General features: G+C 38.1%; 1 protein-coding gene across 1 annotated transcript in view; it reads left to right on the top strand.

Annotated features, from left to right (window-relative positions):
- The window catches only part of DDR2 (discoidin domain receptor tyrosine kinase 2), a 77529-nt gene that overhangs the window by 54876 nt on the left and 4585 nt on the right, over nucleotides 1-18068 (top strand). The window contains exons 10-14 of the mRNA XM_087930493.1: nucleotides 3458-3588; nucleotides 5846-6056; nucleotides 9591-9814; nucleotides 15429-15556; nucleotides 17094-17285. Of these exons, the coding sequence (XP_087786619.1) occupies nucleotides 3458-3588; nucleotides 5846-6056; nucleotides 9591-9814; nucleotides 15429-15556; nucleotides 17094-17285 (886 nt within the window). The remainder of the gene's footprint in view (nucleotides 1-3457; nucleotides 3589-5845; nucleotides 6057-9590; nucleotides 9815-15428; nucleotides 15557-17093; nucleotides 17286-18068) is intronic.

Here is an 18068-nt window from a genome sequence, read left to right as displayed (position 1 = left end):
TGTAAAATCAGCCACTGCCACTAAATATCCACGGCTCTTTAATAAATCAAAGTTTTTAATTCCAGTATTTTCAAGGTCACTTCAATCTTCTTTCTTTCAACTTTGACTCCAGACTCTAGTTATCTATAGTTTAACAGATAGGCACCTGTGTAAACAATCTGCCATGCTCATCCCACTATCTTTTCCAGTGCAAAGCTCAGAGTCCTTGAGTATAGCACAAATACATAAACAAATGGAAGAAAAAAGAAACAATATGTCCAAGCCTCTAGATGGCAGTGCTACTTTTTTCCCCTTCACTTTCACTCCCCCCTCATGTATCCAGTGCCAGGAACAAAAAGAGAAAATGAAATCCTTCCTTTTTAAAAAAAAGTAAATCTCAAATCAAAAAGAAGAGTCTTAATCAAAACAGGCTTTCAAAAAAAATTGTTAAGAAAATAAAAGCAAAAATAGAAAATTTAAAAGAGACCAGTCCAGTTTGAAAGTAAGAAGCTTTGCCTAATTCAAAGTTCCAATAAAAAGGGGAAAATAACTTTCACTTTAACTAGCTTAATTTTGCCGCTCAAACTCTTTTCTCTTCACTTTTAATTTCACTTTAAAACTTTCAGGGTGTTCTCTTCAAAAAATAATAAGTAAAAATTCATCTCACCAAACTGACACACTTTCTTTCAATCTCTTCTGTTCCGGAGCTGTCCCAGCTTCAGCAGCTTGAATGGCTGCCTCTCCGCTGCCAGCAAAAGGGCTTTTCCTGGATCAACCAGGGACTTTGCGATGTCCATGCGCTCGACAGGAGGTGCCCTTATCGATCACCGTCTCTACGGGACGGTTTAGGTCTGTCGGGACCGTCCAGCAGTGAAGATATCGACGGAGATCTTGGAGATTCAAGATTGCGCATCACACTACCGCGACCCCAGCTCCACCCTCCCTCTGTTGGGGTCTCTAAGCAAATATTCATGAATATATTTTTATTGGGCGCCACAAAAATTGTATGTGTGTGTTTATATACAGAATCCAACCCCCGCCCCCATAGCAGGATTCTTCTGGCCAGAGTGGATGCTGTTGGAGGTGAAAGGGAATATTTTTCTAAATTGGAAATATTTTTCTAAATTTGGAATTTGGTATGTCCTCCTTGGCAGCCCTTTTTCAGAAGCACTCATAGCACTTTCTTAGTATATGGTATGCTATATGTTCTGACTTGTGGTTATAACAATCAATGAACTTACTTACATTCCCAACATTCAGTACCAGCCTCAAAAGGTGTTCACTTCTCTTGTGTTAGCTTGATACGTGCAACATTGTGGGAAAAATAATTAGTTGTTCAGGCTATCTTTTCAATGGTACTTAAGAGATATTCCCAGATTCAATGTCATTGAGACACTGAAGGTGCAATTATTTAGTGTGCATGTTTGTGTATAAAACTAAATAAAAAAAGGGTAATGGTTATAAAACCAGAAAAAAAACTTAACAAAATAAAAATAGAACAATGTCCGTGTATTAAAGAAGTACAGATATGAAAACATACAAACTTACAAGGGTTTTATTAATCAAAAAAGGAATTTCTCATTCTTATTTCTGGATTCCAACTTTTTAAATCCTTGTCATTTAGGTTCTCAAAACCTTTTTCTTTACCACCTTTAGTCTTTCACTTCTATCTTGCTTCTGTTCTTTACTATATCTGATGCCTTCAGTAGTAACTTTCCACACCTCTGTAAGGAAATACATCTTTCTCTTGAGAACCATTCCTGCAATGAAAGGTTTATAGCCTTTAGTCAGAGGTTTTCTACTACTGATAGGTAAATAAAATATCAAATGTTTAACAAATTAAATGTAAAGAAATAACAGTGTTATAGAGATAGTTTACAAATCTATTTCCTTCAATTGTGAAATCATACAGTACATTCCTAGGATTAAGAAGAGAGTAACTTTCTCCATGCCGCCTGAGCCTGCCTCCAGCATGACAAATGATTTAGTTGCTGAGAAAAGAATCTGAAAAAAAATGGAGGGTGGTGGTTTAGCATCTTTTCCCAGGACTGAAATTGAGGAGGGAAGTCATGTGTTTTTCATGCAGCTCCTTTGTATACCTCCATTTTATTCCTGGAAGATAGAGTTGTTCAATTTTTTTAAAAAAACACAGTAAAACATAGACAACCCATAAAAGATTTTAAAATTTAATAATAAAAGGTCTTTTTGGTGCCAAATGAATAACAAAGGTTCAATCCTTGAGGGAAATCTTCCAGTGCTAAACTAAAACAACAAAACTTTTAACTGCAATGATCGCTACCATTATCTTCAAAATCTAGTAACCAAATAAGGGTCTCCAGACATTATCTTGGGAATCAGATTGGTGCAATACTTACAGCATCAGGATAAAAACTGGAAGATTGTGAATTCTAATCCCATCTTACGCACAAAACCAGTTGCATGACCATGGGCCAGTCACTTTCTCTCAGCCCTAGGAAGGAGATACTGGCAGATTAATTCTGAAAAACCTTGCCAAGAAAACTGCAGTTGTCAAGGAGTCAAAAATTGACTCAAAGGCACACACTTCCCCACTAAAAAAAAAAATCTTAATTTTAGGGCAATTTTATGCAGTAAAGCATGTTATGTCAAGTGCCTTGGCCCCAATTGCTTCTGGATTTAAAAAATAAAAATAGTACCTGAAATTATGCTTCAAACAATGAACATAAAAATGAACATTTTGAAAGATACTGTTCTGTTTTTAGATCATCATTAATACTAACACCAGCACTCTGTTAGCATGATTAGACTAATTTAGATATTCATGAAAGTCTCGTTATGCTAGGTGGGTTATCCAGCTGTTATTTATGTGATAGATTGGGTATAGTAATTGTCATCTATTTAATTCAAAAAATCACATTAAAAAAACTATTATCATGGTAAGAGAAAATTGTATCTTTCTAGTTAATAAATGATTTATTATATATTATTATTATGTGGTGGCGGTGACACAGCAGTTAGAATGCCATATTGCATGCTAAATTTGCTGATTTCCGGTTGCCAGCAGTTTGGCAGTTTGAATCTCACCAGGCTCAAGGTTGACTCAACCTTCCAGCCTTCCAAGGTCGGTAAAATGAGGACCCAGATTGTTAGGGACAATATGCTGACTCTGTAAACTGCTTAGAGAGGGCTGTAAAGCACTGTGAAGCAGTATATAAATCTAAGTGCTATTACTATTATTTATTTAATTTATAATATAAACTGTATAATTCTATAGTCACCCACCTCCCATGAAAGGGAAATGTTATCAATGACTGATGAGAAATTGCAATATTCTTATGACAGAAAGACTTGCTTCAAAATAGGTAAACAACTAATGATAATTTGGAGGAAGAAAGGAATGGAATCCCACAAGGACTGGCAGCTAGTTGGCTATCCTGTCTTTGTTTTTATCATTTCAACTAAAATGTATGCTACACAATTATCCTTGTCTCTTCTACAGATCCTACTCTCAAAGTAGATGACAGCAACACTCGCATCTTAATTGGCTGTTTAGTGGCCATCATCTTTATCCTTGTGGCTATCATTGTAATCATTCTGTGGAGGCAGTTTTGGCAGAAGATGTTAGAAAAGGTAAGATTACAGGCAGATGCTAGGTATGTCCATATCATAAATGAGGTTAATGTCTGGTTTAATGGCTAGAACTCAATACGTATTAATATTATTGAAATTGGCTAACGACATTAACTTTTGGTCTAAAGGTCATTAATACAAATTGGGAAGTGTGTGTCTATGTGCAAGCATGTACATGCTCGTACATACTTTTTATGTACACATAAGTTCCTCATGCACCCAAAGAATCTTGATATAATTGTGACTTTGAGTGACTGTGTGCTATTAAGTTATTTTTGATTCTGCCCTTCCCTGTTCCGTTCTATCTACATAAATTGATAAGTATGTGGATAAAATATTGCACAAAAAGAATGATGCAATTCTGTGATCCATGATCTCCAGAACTATTATATTTATTATACTTACTAAGCTTTTGTCAGCCTCTGCTGACATTGTCAGAGTATTAAACTACCATTACAGAGATCTAAGCCTTTATATATCATTAATCAATTTATCCCTTGCATGCGTAATAGGCAGGGGTGGGATACGACAGGGTTAACTATCAGTTCGGTGATTTACGAGGTTCGATGATTTACGATGTGCTTCCCTGCACGCTGCCAGCGTGTGCCTGTAAATCGTCATCCGTATGCTGCGTGCAGAGAAGCAGCCTTTGAAAAAGCCCTTTTTTCCTGCTTTTTAAACTGCAGCTGTGCCTCGAACAGCAGCTGAAATTGAAAAAATCAGGAAATAAAGGTCAGGTAAGAGCCCAGGTGGGTGGGTGGGCAAAAACATCAGCAGACATAGAACCGGTTCTATGTCTGCTGCTCTTCAGAGCTATCGGTTCTACAGAGGTGGACAGAACCAGTAGAAACCCACCCCCGGTAATAGGCCATTCCAACCACCTTCCACCTGTAATTAACTCTGTTGTTTTTGCTTCAGTCATGTTGGTTCCCAGCTTGGATTGCTTATCTCTATGACGTGATGTTAACCTGTCAGCTATTGCAATTTGTTGCTTTGCCCGTGACCTTGTGATTGGCCTGCACGGGCAAAGCAACAAATTGCAATAGTTGACAGGTTAACATCACATCATAGAGATAAGCAATCCAAGCTGGAAACCAACATGACTGAAGCAAAAACAACAGAGTTAATTACAGGTGGGAGGCAGTTTGAAGGGCCTATTACCAGGGATGGGATTCTACCAGTTCGCACCTATTCGGTAGAACTGGTTGTTAACATTCTAAGCAGTTTGGAGAACCGGTTGTTAGAAGAAATTACTGACCTAATCCTGTAAGGAAGGCAGGAAGTAAATATTCGGTGTTGCTTACAGAAACTGCCTCTCTGTTAACCCTTATTACATTCTTGGCAGGACTAGATTTCCTGTCTCGGGAACTTCGCTGGATTTTTTTCCCCCTCCTTTGCTGGTACTTTGCTTGTGTGGAGTGACCATTCAAAGTTACAATGGTACTGAAAAAAGTGACTGATGACCATTTTTCACACTTACAACTGTTGCAGCATCCCCACGGTCATGAGAGGCCAGGCAAGGAGATGCGTGCCTCAATGTGAGTGATATTGAATTGGCCATGTCCAGTCAATAACATGACCACCAAGCCATGCCCACCAACTAAGCCATGCCCACAGAACCGGTTGTTAAAAAATTTGAGTCCCACCCCTGCCTATTACGTGTGCAAGGGCTAAATTGATTAATGATATATAAAGGCCTAGATCTCTGTAATAGTGGTTTAAAACTCTGCCAACGTCAGCAGAGGCTAACAAAAGCTTAGTAAATATAATAAATATAATTTTAGTTCCAGAGATCACAAGATGTCTGTTTCTTTTCTTACAAGTATACCTGGAACTCGTATTTTTAGAATAGATGTATGTATGTATGTATGTATGTATGTATGTATGTATGTATATATATGTGTATAATACACACACACACACACACATATATACACACACACATACATATACATATATACACACACACATATTAAATATATCATCTAAAATTAATTGTAATCACTGAAGTAATTTTTTTGTCTTTTACATCATAATTTCTATTTGTATGTATCCTACACATGTGAACAGAAGGGTGCGCAAATATGAAACCTGTTCCATTAAAAAACTCTGTACAATGGAAAGCTTCTAAGTTGTTTTACATATATATTACATAACAGAGATGCCACCTTATGTTAGAATCTGCTCTATAATATACTCTGTCATTATCAACTTATAGTGAATATGAGCATCACATGCATTTTCTTTTGATTTCTAGGCCTCTCGCCGGATGCTGGATGATGAAATGACTGTGAGTCTCTCTCTACCTAGCGAATCCAATATGTTTCGCCACAGCAGCTCCACTCCATCCAGTGAACAAGAAACTAACTCCACTTATGACCGCATATTCCCCCTTGGAGTTGACTATCAAGAGCCATCACGATTGATCCGCAAGCTTCCTGAATTCATCCCAGGGGAAGACGAGGCAGGTCAGATTGTCAATAGGTGTAAAGAGACTATGAACAATTCCCACATCTACTACAAAAATCTAGAATAAGAAAGTGTGGTTTAATTTCAATTATCTGTGTTTGCCAGTTGATGAGGTAAATTCAGTGACATGAGGGAAGGCTGTTAACAATAGCTGCCTTATTCCTTTATGCTATATCATATACAGTAATTTGGCTCTCGAGAATAGAACTGTGAACAAAATTTGGTAAATTGATAATTGTTGCTGTATGTCAGTGACCCCAAACTTTCTAGTTCCACAGAGCAGTGATGGTGGCAGTGGCATTGGTGGGGGGGAGGAGCTGGTTTCAACATGCCGCCTTGATCCTATGCATGTGCAATTAAAGATTTGCGCATTCACCCACTACTTGTGTGGCCAGGTTCCCAAAGGGCTGCAGACTGGTACTGGTCCACGACCCAGGGGTTAGGGACCCCTACTCTATGTAAACATCTGTATGGATTGTGGAAAAGATACACTGGGATAATGTCATCCATGTTGCTCTCAGATCAAACTGATCACAAATGTGATAAATTAAAAAAAAATCAGCAATTTTTCTTGAGGTCAAATGTGAAATTCTCAGCTGCAATAGAGAAATACTATATTTTATCTATGTAAATAATATGCAAGGTCAGGTTAGTGAAAGTTCCTTGATTATTTAGGCCAGTGCTGGGATTCAAAAAGTTTTACCACCAGTTCAGTGGGCATGGCTTGGTGGGCGTGCTTTGCATGCATGCACACACTTTGCATGCGCACAGCCACCAAATACGCACTTTGCGTATTTGTTCCAATTCACCTCCTGCAAGCCTGCACTCTCCCAGTCACTTCAGCAGCTGCCGCATGGCACTCTGCTGTGCCGCACAAAGCAGCTGCACTTCAAAAGCAGAGGATAAAGGTGAGTATGGGAGCTCAAGCAGGCAGCTGCTCATTGCTGCTACCGGCTTGGCCGAACTGGGCTGAACCGGGCTGAACTGGTAGAATATCACCACTAATTTAGGCTAGATATTATGAGATTAAATGACTTGATGGCTGTTGCTCCCAACTGACACAATACTATCCACTTATCCTTCACTATCCCTGAAATTATAGAGCCCATTCTAGATTCTTATCCCATTGCCATTTTCTGTTCTGAGTTGGCCATAAGAGAAGCTGTTGTGATTATACACGTGCAGCATTACATAAGCATTACATTGAATCTTGTGGGTTGCTTATCCCTTTTCTATCTGTCACCAGATGGAGAGAAACATGTGCTAATCACAGCACTGATGAGGCTGGACTGGAAGTTTCTTTTTATATTTATTCTAGGCTGTTTCATCTCTTTGCAGTCCATTCTGTTATACTCTGAGACAAATGATGTTTTTTTAAAAATATGAAAATGAGGAAGAGATGAGTAACAAATCAGCACTTTTATTTTATTCTCTTGCCTTCCTTATGTTTTTTCCTGTCCATAGGTAACACATGCTGGCTTCCGGATTCCTATATATTTTGTTCAAAGGCACTGGGAAGGATTCCACTACTTTAGTTTTGTGCTAAACTGGTGTTTCTAACCTTACAAATCAAATACTGCTGGTTGAGTGGCCTATGCTATGGCACAGTTCTGATAGACCACCATTTAAATTTGCCGTGATAAGACTAATGAATCAATGAAAGCTGTGGAAAGAAATCAAGCATGCAGCTAGAGCAGAGTTATCAAACCCCCACAAGGAGAATCACTGCTAAAAAAATGCAGTTCTATCACTCTTGTGCAAATCTGGATGGCCACAAGCTAAGCACTGCTGTGTCTCACTTTTTAGGAAGGCAATAGTCAAATGATGGCAGACAAGATTGACCAGGGACAAAAAGACATATTTCTTTATGTGTCTCTGACATCTGCTCATCTGCCTTGTCCTCTGATGTACTGGGTGATATATTTACTGCTGGTTTTGGATGCTATCAGCTTAAGGGATTAGCAATACTTTAACCCTAGTAGAACTGAAGATCACTTAGGGCTGTCTCACTCATGAACTGGGGACAAGATGAAGACAATGTCACAGGACAACGGGGGATGTGGGGTGGGGAGGTACAGCCGTCAGGGTGTGCTTGATACGATGCAAGTGAGTCTAGAGTTGCAGAAGTAGCCCTGGAGCCATGGAAGGGGGGAGCGGGAATTAAACATAGAATATGGTTTCGTGTGTAGAATTTACTTTCTTAAAAATAAAGTTTTTTAGAGTTACTTTTATTTTATTTTAAAACTGTTTTTAGCCTTTTCATATGTGCAAACATTGCTGAATTTCTGGAGGAAAAATAAAAAACATTCCAAGGTTTTGGGGTTGGGGTTTTTTGTTTTTTGTTTTGGAAAAGCATCTCCCATACCTGTTTCTAATTCTTTGAAAAAGATTCACTATCAATAAAGTTGAATACATGGTAGCAAAAGTGGATTGTGATAGAAGAGCGATATGAACAACTAAAAAGCCCTGTCCTGGGTCATTTCTATCTTATAACAGATAATGTGAAGGTGCATAGAAGTGCCTCAAGTAAGAATGCTAACAGGGAAAAAAGAAATTCTTCAGATATCCAATCTCTAGACCAGGGGTGTCCAACTCACAGTCATGGCGGCATCACATGACATATCGGGACTTTCTCCCCCTTTGCTAAACCAGGCATGGACGTGACCAGCATGTGATCCATCTGGCCAGTGGGCTAGGAGTTTGACAGTCCTGCTCTAGTCTAGATGGTTCTGAGCTATCCAATTAAATGGAATGGTTGATTAAAACATACGATATTCATATCCATGTATAATTCCATATCCACTCATTAAGAAAACCAATATAAATGACATGAATTAAGAAAAAAAACATTAATTTGTGCAGTTAAAGCTAGTTATCAAATTCAGCTTTACTTGTTGAATAATTTATAATCAGTTCAGCCCTATGTCTTAACTATAGCTCATAGTTAGCACTTAGAATTTTATATTGCTTCACAGGGCTTTACAGCAGTTTACAGAGTCAGCTTTATGCCCCAAACAATCTGGCTCCTCAATTTACTGGCCTCAGAAGGATGGAAGGCCAAGTCAATCTTTTAGCCAATGAGAATCGAACAATACTGCAATACTGCATTCTAGCCACTGCTCCACCTCAGCTCTTAGTCTGATTTATGTTTATTTTTCTCCATAGCTTACTTGGAGTTTCTTCTTTTGGCAGTCCTTTGTGTTCTGCAGCATCAGGCAGGCTGTCTCTCCAGTGTTCTCCTGTTCTCACTGTTAATTGTTCTTACTGTTCTCCTAACAGGGAGAACAATTAACCAGTGGAACAGCTTGCCTTCAGAAGTTGTGGGTGCTCCATCATTGGAGGCTTTTAAGAAGAGATTGGACAGCGACTTGTCTCGAATGGTATAGGGTCTCCTGCTCAAGTGGGGGGATTGGACTAGAAGACCTCCAAGGTCCCTTCCAACTCTGTTATTCTGTTATTCTGAGTTACCAGCCATCAAAGCTCAGGATCTTCTTCACTGATATTGTCTTGTCTCTAATCTTCTCTCCTCTTAGGCTGCAGTGGGATCACCAAGCCAACTCAACCAAACGGAGCTGAAGGGGTTCCCCATTATGCAGAAGCAGATATTGTGAACTTGCAGGGAGTCACAGGCAGCAACACCTATTCTGTCCCTGCAATCACCATGGACTTACTCTATGGCAAAGAGGTGGCTGTGGCTGAGTTCCCTAGGAAGCTGTTGACTTTCAAGGAGAAATTGGGAGAAGGACAGTTTGGGGAGGTGAGAACTTTCTCCATTGGTTCTTTACGGTAGATTTATCTTCAAAATCTGGGTGGAAATAAATAATAAAATTGATATAAAGTTTATGCTATAGCAATTCATTATTTCTTTGTTTTCAATCATTGTATACAGGTAGTCCTTGACTTACACAGTTCACTTAGTGACCATTTGAAATTACAACAGCACTGAATAAAAGTAACGTATGACCATTTTTCACACTTATGACGGTTGCAGCATCCCCATGGTCACATGATTTACATCTGGATGCTTGACAACTGACTCATATTTATGATGGTTGCAGTATCCTGGAGCTGTGTGTATCCCCTTTTACAACCTTCTGACAAGCAAAGTCAATGGGGAAATCAGATTCACTTAACAACCATCTTACTAATTAGACAACTGTAGTCATTCACTTAACAAATGTGGCAACAGGGGGGGAAGAAGGTGGAGCCTCCTCGCTGACGGACCGTAGATAGCGACTCTGCAGCTATGGTCCATGCTCTTTTGTTGGAGAGCCCCGATCATTACGATTAGGGGTTGAAGCTGCCTTGGAGGGGCGGCGGAGTAAGGGGAAGCTGCAAGCCAGGTTGAGGGGAGCCGTATCTCCCCCCCTGAGCTTGGTCTTTTTTCCCCCAAAGACGACTGCAGTGGTAGTTTAAAATGGCCACCCCAAAGAGGAGGACTCAGCTGGATTAAGATTTGTGCAGGAGGGAAGAAAGAGGTGGATAACATCTGAACCGGGACAACTGGGCAATACAACTAAACAAAAGTACCCCGGGATTAAGGTAACATGGAATTTTTAAGAAAAGAAAAGTGAGCAGCGAAATTACAAAGGGACAGGAAAAAAAATAAGAAAATATTTTTGACAGCTAAGCGGGGCTTCGAACCGGGAAAGGAAGAAGCTGGAACTAAAGATTTAACTAAATTGGACTAAAATATTTTGGGAATAAACAGGCATAAAATAAAGCTGGACTTAAGATTGTCAAAAAATAATAATAATAAAGTTTACAAATTTGGAGAGTGGACTGTGCTGGAATACTGAGGTTCGAAAAACCCTAAATAAAAAAATAGGGGGGAAAGGTGAAGACTTTGTATAATGGAGAGTGCCATGACAAAAACTTGAGCTCAAACAAAAGGGAAAGCATCCTGTTTCTGAATGAACTTGTGTGGATATAACATTAAAGAAATGTTGAAACAAAGTAAGAATCTTAGAAAATGAAAGCAGAACCAGAATAAAGGAAAAAGCAAGGAAAGACTGGCTGTGGGATTGGTTGATGTTTTTGGTATAGACCCTCGGCTGGAATAACTAAGAACTTTAGAAAATTGAAAGAAGAAAGAAGGAAAGTAAAAGTGGTGGGTTTTTTTGGACTTTAACGATCATAAAATATAAGAGTATGTAATGATGATATCTCTTCGGGAATTAAAAATGGAACTTAAAAATATGAGAGAATTACGACAGGAAAGAGGCAAATCACTTTGCTCTGTGTTAGAAAAAATGGAAATGACAATTGAAGAACAAGAAGAAAGAGCTTCAGAGGAGGAGTCGACTCAAGGAGAAGACATTTTAAATAGACAATTAACACAAAAAACACTACAAAGAAGTGGGGAAAGAAGGAAGGTTAAAAAGTTGAGATTTAAGAAGGCAATCAAAGGGAATACCTGTGAAGTTGGGAAAGGCAGAAAGACGCAGCAGAAAAGGGGAAAGGAAGATATTAAGAAAGAGGGGAATATAAACTGGAATGAGAAAAGATATGGGGAAAAGAGGGGGAGGAGAAGCATTAAGAAACAGGTGCATGAAATAAAGAAATACAGAAATAGTAAAATGTTACAAAGAAATTGTTTTTTTTTCAGAGATAATGGTTGATGAATTAAAAAGGGGATTCTGCAGGGTGACAAGGGTAATAAGAATATTTCTGCAATTTAAAATATTTAGAAAATAGGGTAATATAGATACTGATAACTTTTATTAAAAATCAAGGGGGGAAATATGCTGCGGAATCCAAATGAAAAGATGATTATTATTGTAACTTCTTAAAAATAATGGTTTATTGGGAATCAAGATGAGGGAATAAAGGTATATTTTAATCATACAGGTGTCACACTCAAAGCAGTAAAAGGGGGGGGAACCTATGCTTGTTTTATTTTTAGTGTTAAAATTTGTATTAATAGAATTTATAAAAAGAATGTGTAATGGAAAGGGAATATGACAGACTAAAGAACCAACTAAATTAATAAGTTAACATAGACTATTAAAAGCAAGGAGAGACATAGGTAACTTTTTTATTATCATTATCATTATTAGGCAAACACATATTGTTTATCTTTATTTTTAAAATAAATATTAAAGGATTATATTTGAAATAATTGAAATGAAACAAAAAGATGTTTCAATTGAGATTAATGAAAGAGGCTAGAATTAATGTGTTTGTTTCTTTCCTTACTGAAAGTTTGGAATGGAAAAGGTAATAATAGAATTAAGTATGCATATATGAATGTATAATTGCTGTCAAATTTGTATGTAAAGGTGATGACCCGGAAATATGTTGTCCACTAAAAAGAGATTTTTGTTTTTAATGTGAAAAACTGAATAAAATTTGTCAAAAAAAATGTGGCAACAAAAGTCATAAAATAGAGCAAAACTTACTTAACAAGATTCTAGATACCAAAAAGATTTGAAAATACTCAATGGATCAATTCCTGGTGACCCAGACAATGAACTAATTTTTGAGATTAGAAGAAGTCTCATTTTAGATTATACGATTTTGCCCCCATCATAAACATATCTCTTTGTCTTTCAATCTAGAAAGCAACCACTATCTCCTGGCAGGATCCCTCACTATTAACTCACCTGAACAGTGCCAGTCTTTACAGCACTTACTTTCCTTTCCTCCAACAGTTACTTTTGTCTAGTATTGTGTAATAAGCCATCTGTGATTGTTGCTCAATGCTTTGTAGCCCTGCTAAACCTATAATTTGAAAAAGTGTAGCTAGCAATGCTTATAAAATTACTGTATTGCAACAAATTGTTTCTTTTATTTTTTCTTTTATTTTTCTTATATGTACCCATTTCATGTATTCATAACTATGTATACACTTATACTTATTATCTTGTAAACAATTGACAAATCAAATAAATAAAATAAATAAATAAATAAATTATTAGTTTAGCTCTTAGATAAAATAAACTTCCTTCTCCTTCTAATTCAATCAGCAACTAAAACCCAGTGAAAGCTCTAGTAATACTTGCATATAAGAATGATTCAACCTAGTGATCTTTCTTCCCTCAAAACATTTTATACTCTAAACAAGAGTCACAAGAACCTTCTATGGGAGGAGAAACAAAATTAAAGAACTGGGCTAAGCTCCAACAGCTGTAACAAATAAAGATGCCTGCCTGTTTTGGCATTTCATTTCCTGATTGTCAGCAAAATTTAGCCCAGCTATTAACAATTTAATCTTGCCTCAATCTTGGGACAGAAACTTCCAATGGCCTATTTGATACATCGCTATATGCTGATTCTTATGTTCTGCCACCTGATAATCCCTTTCCAAAGGGCCTTTAGTCTGAACTCAGAAGTTAAAAAAATTTCCCCTGAATAATAACAAAGTCCCTAGCAAAGACATAATTGTACCAGATTTTTAAAAATTTAATCCTGCTTTGTGAGCATCTCTAACAGTCCCCCCTTTTTTCTGCCACAAATAACTCCTACATTCCCAAAGAATGGCTTAATCCGATCAAGGGGGTCAAATCCTCCTGACAGCTACCACCCTATTAGTCTCTTTTCTGTAATGAATGACTTATATACATCAGTTTTTCTACTATAAACTTCTGGGTTGGATTTTTTCTGAGACATTTTAGCCCAGAACAGGGAGGGAAATTCAACTATGGATCAATGTACAACACTATACCACCTAGTGAGACATATTTCATCTTCCCAAAGATATCTTTTATAAAGCTAAGTTGGCCTTGATGGCATGTGTGAGATTCTGTAGGAAATCAAAACATTACTTGTAGAGTCGTAACTCAACCAATCCTTATCCTAAAAGGTGTAAAATAAAGTTGTAGTCTTGCTCCACTATTGTTTAATCCAAGGGTCCCCAAACTTGGCAACTTTAAGACATGTGGACTTCAACTCCCTGAATTCTCCAGCCAGAATTCTGGGAGCTGAAGTCCAGAAGTCCTAAAGTTGCCAAGTTTGAAGACTCTGGTTTAATCTATACAGTAATGATATTGTTGATGTAAACCAACAATAAACCAGAATTTCTTTCTTCATCTCTTACCCATCTTCTCTTTCTTCTCTATGCTGATGGCTACTGTTTCCGTAACCCAAGTAGGCCTGCATAAATGCTTTGAAAGTTTATATTTGTATTGTCATAGGAAACATCTAGGACATGGTGGCTCAGTGGCTAAGGCGCTGAGCTTGTTGATCAGAAAGGTCAGCAGTTTGGCGGTTCAAATCCCTAGCACCGCACAACTGAGTGTGCTCCCGTTACTCATCCCAGCTTCTGCCAACCTAGCAGTTCGAAAGCATGTAAAAATGCAAGTAGAAAAATAGGGATCACTTTGGTGGGAAGGTAACAGTGTTCCGTGCACCTTCGGCAATTAGTCATGCCAGCCACATGACCACAGAGACATTTTCATATAGTGCTGGCTCTTTGGCTTTATAATTGCTCTAAAAAAGAATCCTAGTATTTTCCAAAAAGTGCCCTAAGTCCCTGATTAAGTGGATGATCAAATGGCAACCAGCAGCTATTAAACAATTTAAAGATAAAGTTTTGATTTGAATTTTGAACCAGATATACCTGCTGTGGTTTCTTCGATTTTAAGGGAGAATATTATTTAATATTGCAGTTAGTCTGTATTAAGATAACCAAAGTATCAGGGCTGTCTTAATGCATGAGCCTGATGGGCACTTGCCCATGGACTCCACAAGCATAGGGGCTCCATACTAATCTGTGTATGTTAACCCTTCAATGCACCTTGTATCATAAAAGTACAGCAACTGTATGGCTTACTGAGTATTATTGTGTTTTTCAAGCCTTGTGTATTGTTCAAATGTTTGTCATGCTGATTAGTTGTTGCTGCACAGCATGTTTTTAATGTTTCAACACCGATTTTGTTGGAAGTGCCAATAAAATAAATCTTTAATTTTATCGACCATTTTTACATTTTTATGAGTAGTTGTCGTAGGGGTCCCAGTACACTGCTTTGCCCAGGGCCCATAATGCTGTTAAGACGGCCCTGCACAGTATCACTTATGTTGCTCAAAAAAGTCAAGGATTAATCATTAATCTCTCAGATTTAGAGTGGGCACCAATCAGATTTTTCTAGGCGGTCAAGTTGCCCTTTTCTGTTTAACATCCTTGAAGATAATAATTGTTTTGTCTGTGAGGCTTCTTATAAAAGAGTAAACACATTGGAATGAAAAACAGATTATCTTAACTTTCCCAAGGATATTTGACCCTGAAATTAATTGTATTTTGGATGCATTCCTAGTCTTCACAGAGAATAGGAAATGAGATCTTATGGGCCTTTTTCTTAAAATCGAGACCTTCTGTCTATGTAAACAAGAGTGACCTATCAAACCACTTATGCCCATTGCTTTTTCTCTAGGTTCACCTCTGTGAAGTGGAAGGAATGGAGAGGTTTGTGGATCAGGATTCTGTTCTGGATGGTAATGTCACCCAGCCTGTCCTACTGGCTGTGAAAATGCTGAGAGCTGATGCCAACAAGAATGCCAGGTGCTTGGAACAAACAGAAGAGGCTGAGTACAGCTGCAGTTCTCAGGGTTGAATGGAGAAGTCCTAAGTCTCCTGTGACTGTGGCTATTTCCTCAGAGATATTTCATTACCTGACTAGATATCATTAGATGTTATTGAATCACATAATGAAAAGTCTGTAAGGAAACAATGGATCACATTTCAAATACAGTAAACTGGTACAGGAGACATTTCTAAGTCTTCATGTTAAAAATGTTTTATTAGTTCATGGCAAAATTGAACAAAATGTTCAAAACTGACCCTTCAGATTGCATTTCTCCAAAAATAATGTAGTAACCCCACAAGTATGAGTATTTAAGGCTTTATTCCAATTCCCTTGGGGATAAAATAAGGTTATAACATTCTGAAATGCAGGGAAGAGAATAAGAAAGAACCTGTAACCCTTCTGTTTGTCAGGGAACTTCAAAACATTGATGGCAAGTGGGCTGCCGGTTTGATTTTGCCAAGGGCAATGATACCTTTATCTTATTTTTCTTGAAGTATCTAATCTTGCCAAAGATGAGACTATCCCAAGGTTAAAGTGTATTGAACATGAGAAAGAGCATCACTCTACCCAGGTTTCCTAGATCAAAGACAGGACACAGTATAAGCTTCTAGTGGTTAAAATGCTTATTTCTGTACTGTACACTCAGCCATTACATGGGAATATACAGTAGAGTTCTATGCATGTAAGAAAAATAAGGGTCCACATCACTATCTCCAACTAATTTTCTAGTGTTACTTACCAAAGGTACAATAATTTTAAGAGGTTGAGGGGAACATTATTTTCCATTCCCCCTGTTCCTGTGATTTTATTATCAATTAAGGCAAATATAATGTATAGCCTAATAAAAGAAATGATGAATTGCAAAGGTTTTGCCACTTCCATTCATTTCAGAGGAACTTGTGTTGGAAGCCGCCTTGGTGCATTGTGCCCTTTGTTAATTAATATTCATGTTGGGGTTTCAGATGCTGTTTGATTTTTTTGCTTCTTGCTACACCCTTGGCAAAGAGGGAAGTCAAAGGGATTTGTGATAGCTTGTTACCAGTTAAAGAATAAATTGTTGGTAAACTGACCCAGGAAATTAATGTCATGTATTAAAATAATACACATAGCTCGTACATAATGCTTTTGAATGTTCAAACATTTCACATACAGTGGAACCTCAGGTTGTGAACACCTCTATCCATGACCAAATCGGATGACAACCAAAAATTTTGGAAAATTTTTGCATCTGGTTGCGAACACATCTTCAGTTGGCGACCAAACACAGCCATGACGATTTTCCCTTCCATGTCATTGTTTTGTTTTGTTTTTGTCCATGCATTCGCAGTCAATCTTGCTTCCGGTCATGACCAAATTGGGTTGTGACCGAAGTCCTGGAACAGATTTAACTCATGACAGGAGATTCCACTGTATATTTATAGGAGGTTATTGGCTTCTACCCCATACTAGCAAATTTTCTTGAAAACAACATAGTTCACTAATTTCACCTTTGCATGACTTTGTTTCTGGCAGGAATGACTTCCTCAAAGAAATTAAGATTATGTCCAAACTGAAGGACCCCAATATAATCCGGTTGCTGGCTGTGTGCATCACTGATGACCCTCTCTGCATGATTACTGAGTACATGGAAAATGGTGATCTCAACCAGTTTCTGTCTCGTCAGGAACCCCAAAACTTATCAGAGAGTTCCACTCCTCCTGTCAGGTAGAAAATAAGGACTTCCTCAATTCTACCCTGTACAGTTTTTCTTGTGAGCTAGGCCTATTCCACTTTTCAGTTGAAAACCTATCTTAGCTTGGGAATATGTATTTATGATAAGAGTGTTGCAGGGTTTTTTGAGGCTTTAGTTAGAGCCAAAGATGTTGTAATTATCTCTACTACTTATTTTTCCTTGGCTTTGGGAAGAGGAGAAGACTTTTCCTTTCCACAACTTTCAGTGGCCTTAGCATATGACTCCATGCGTCATGAATTTTCTGTATAATTAAGCTTACATCTACATTTTGACAATGGAGATACAACACATTAGAAGATTCTGACTTGGGGATGCTTTTATAAATTTCTTCACTCTCTTCTTATTTGACCTCTGCTAATAGCCAGAGGAAAGGAAGATTGTATCAGCTGTTCCATTTGTCACATCCAAAAAAAGAAATTCCTGGCACGTAGGAACTACCAAGAGTAAAACTACTGAAAGATCCATTTAGGCACGGCAGAAGCCAAGTCAGCTCTGAGGTTTTCCTGTGAAATCCCACATAGGTAAAACTCCCATTTCACCCCTAGGCCACCCACAGTTCATTGTCCACCAGTTACACTTGTACCTTTGTATTGGGAAAACATTCTGAGCCGGCTGATCGCTCCAGGAACTTGGCCTTGGTGAGCATCTCCTGTCCAGCAGCAGAAGGCTCTCATGCATTCCTTAGCCTTCCCCCCTGCCTAGGAATTTACTAACCCGCCTCCCATTTCTGTTTGGCAAACTATGAGCTAGAAGTT

The sequence above is a fragment of the Pseudonaja textilis genome, chromosome 3, assembly GCF_049901715.1.
Source record: "Pseudonaja textilis isolate UNSWEBS1 chromosome 3, rPseTex1.2, whole genome shotgun sequence".
Classification (NCBI taxonomy): Eukaryota; Metazoa; Chordata; class Lepidosauria; order Squamata; family Elapidae; genus Pseudonaja; species Pseudonaja textilis.
The sequence above is the reverse complement of the archived record's forward strand: the minus strand, read 5'-3'. Positions and strand labels throughout refer to the sequence as shown.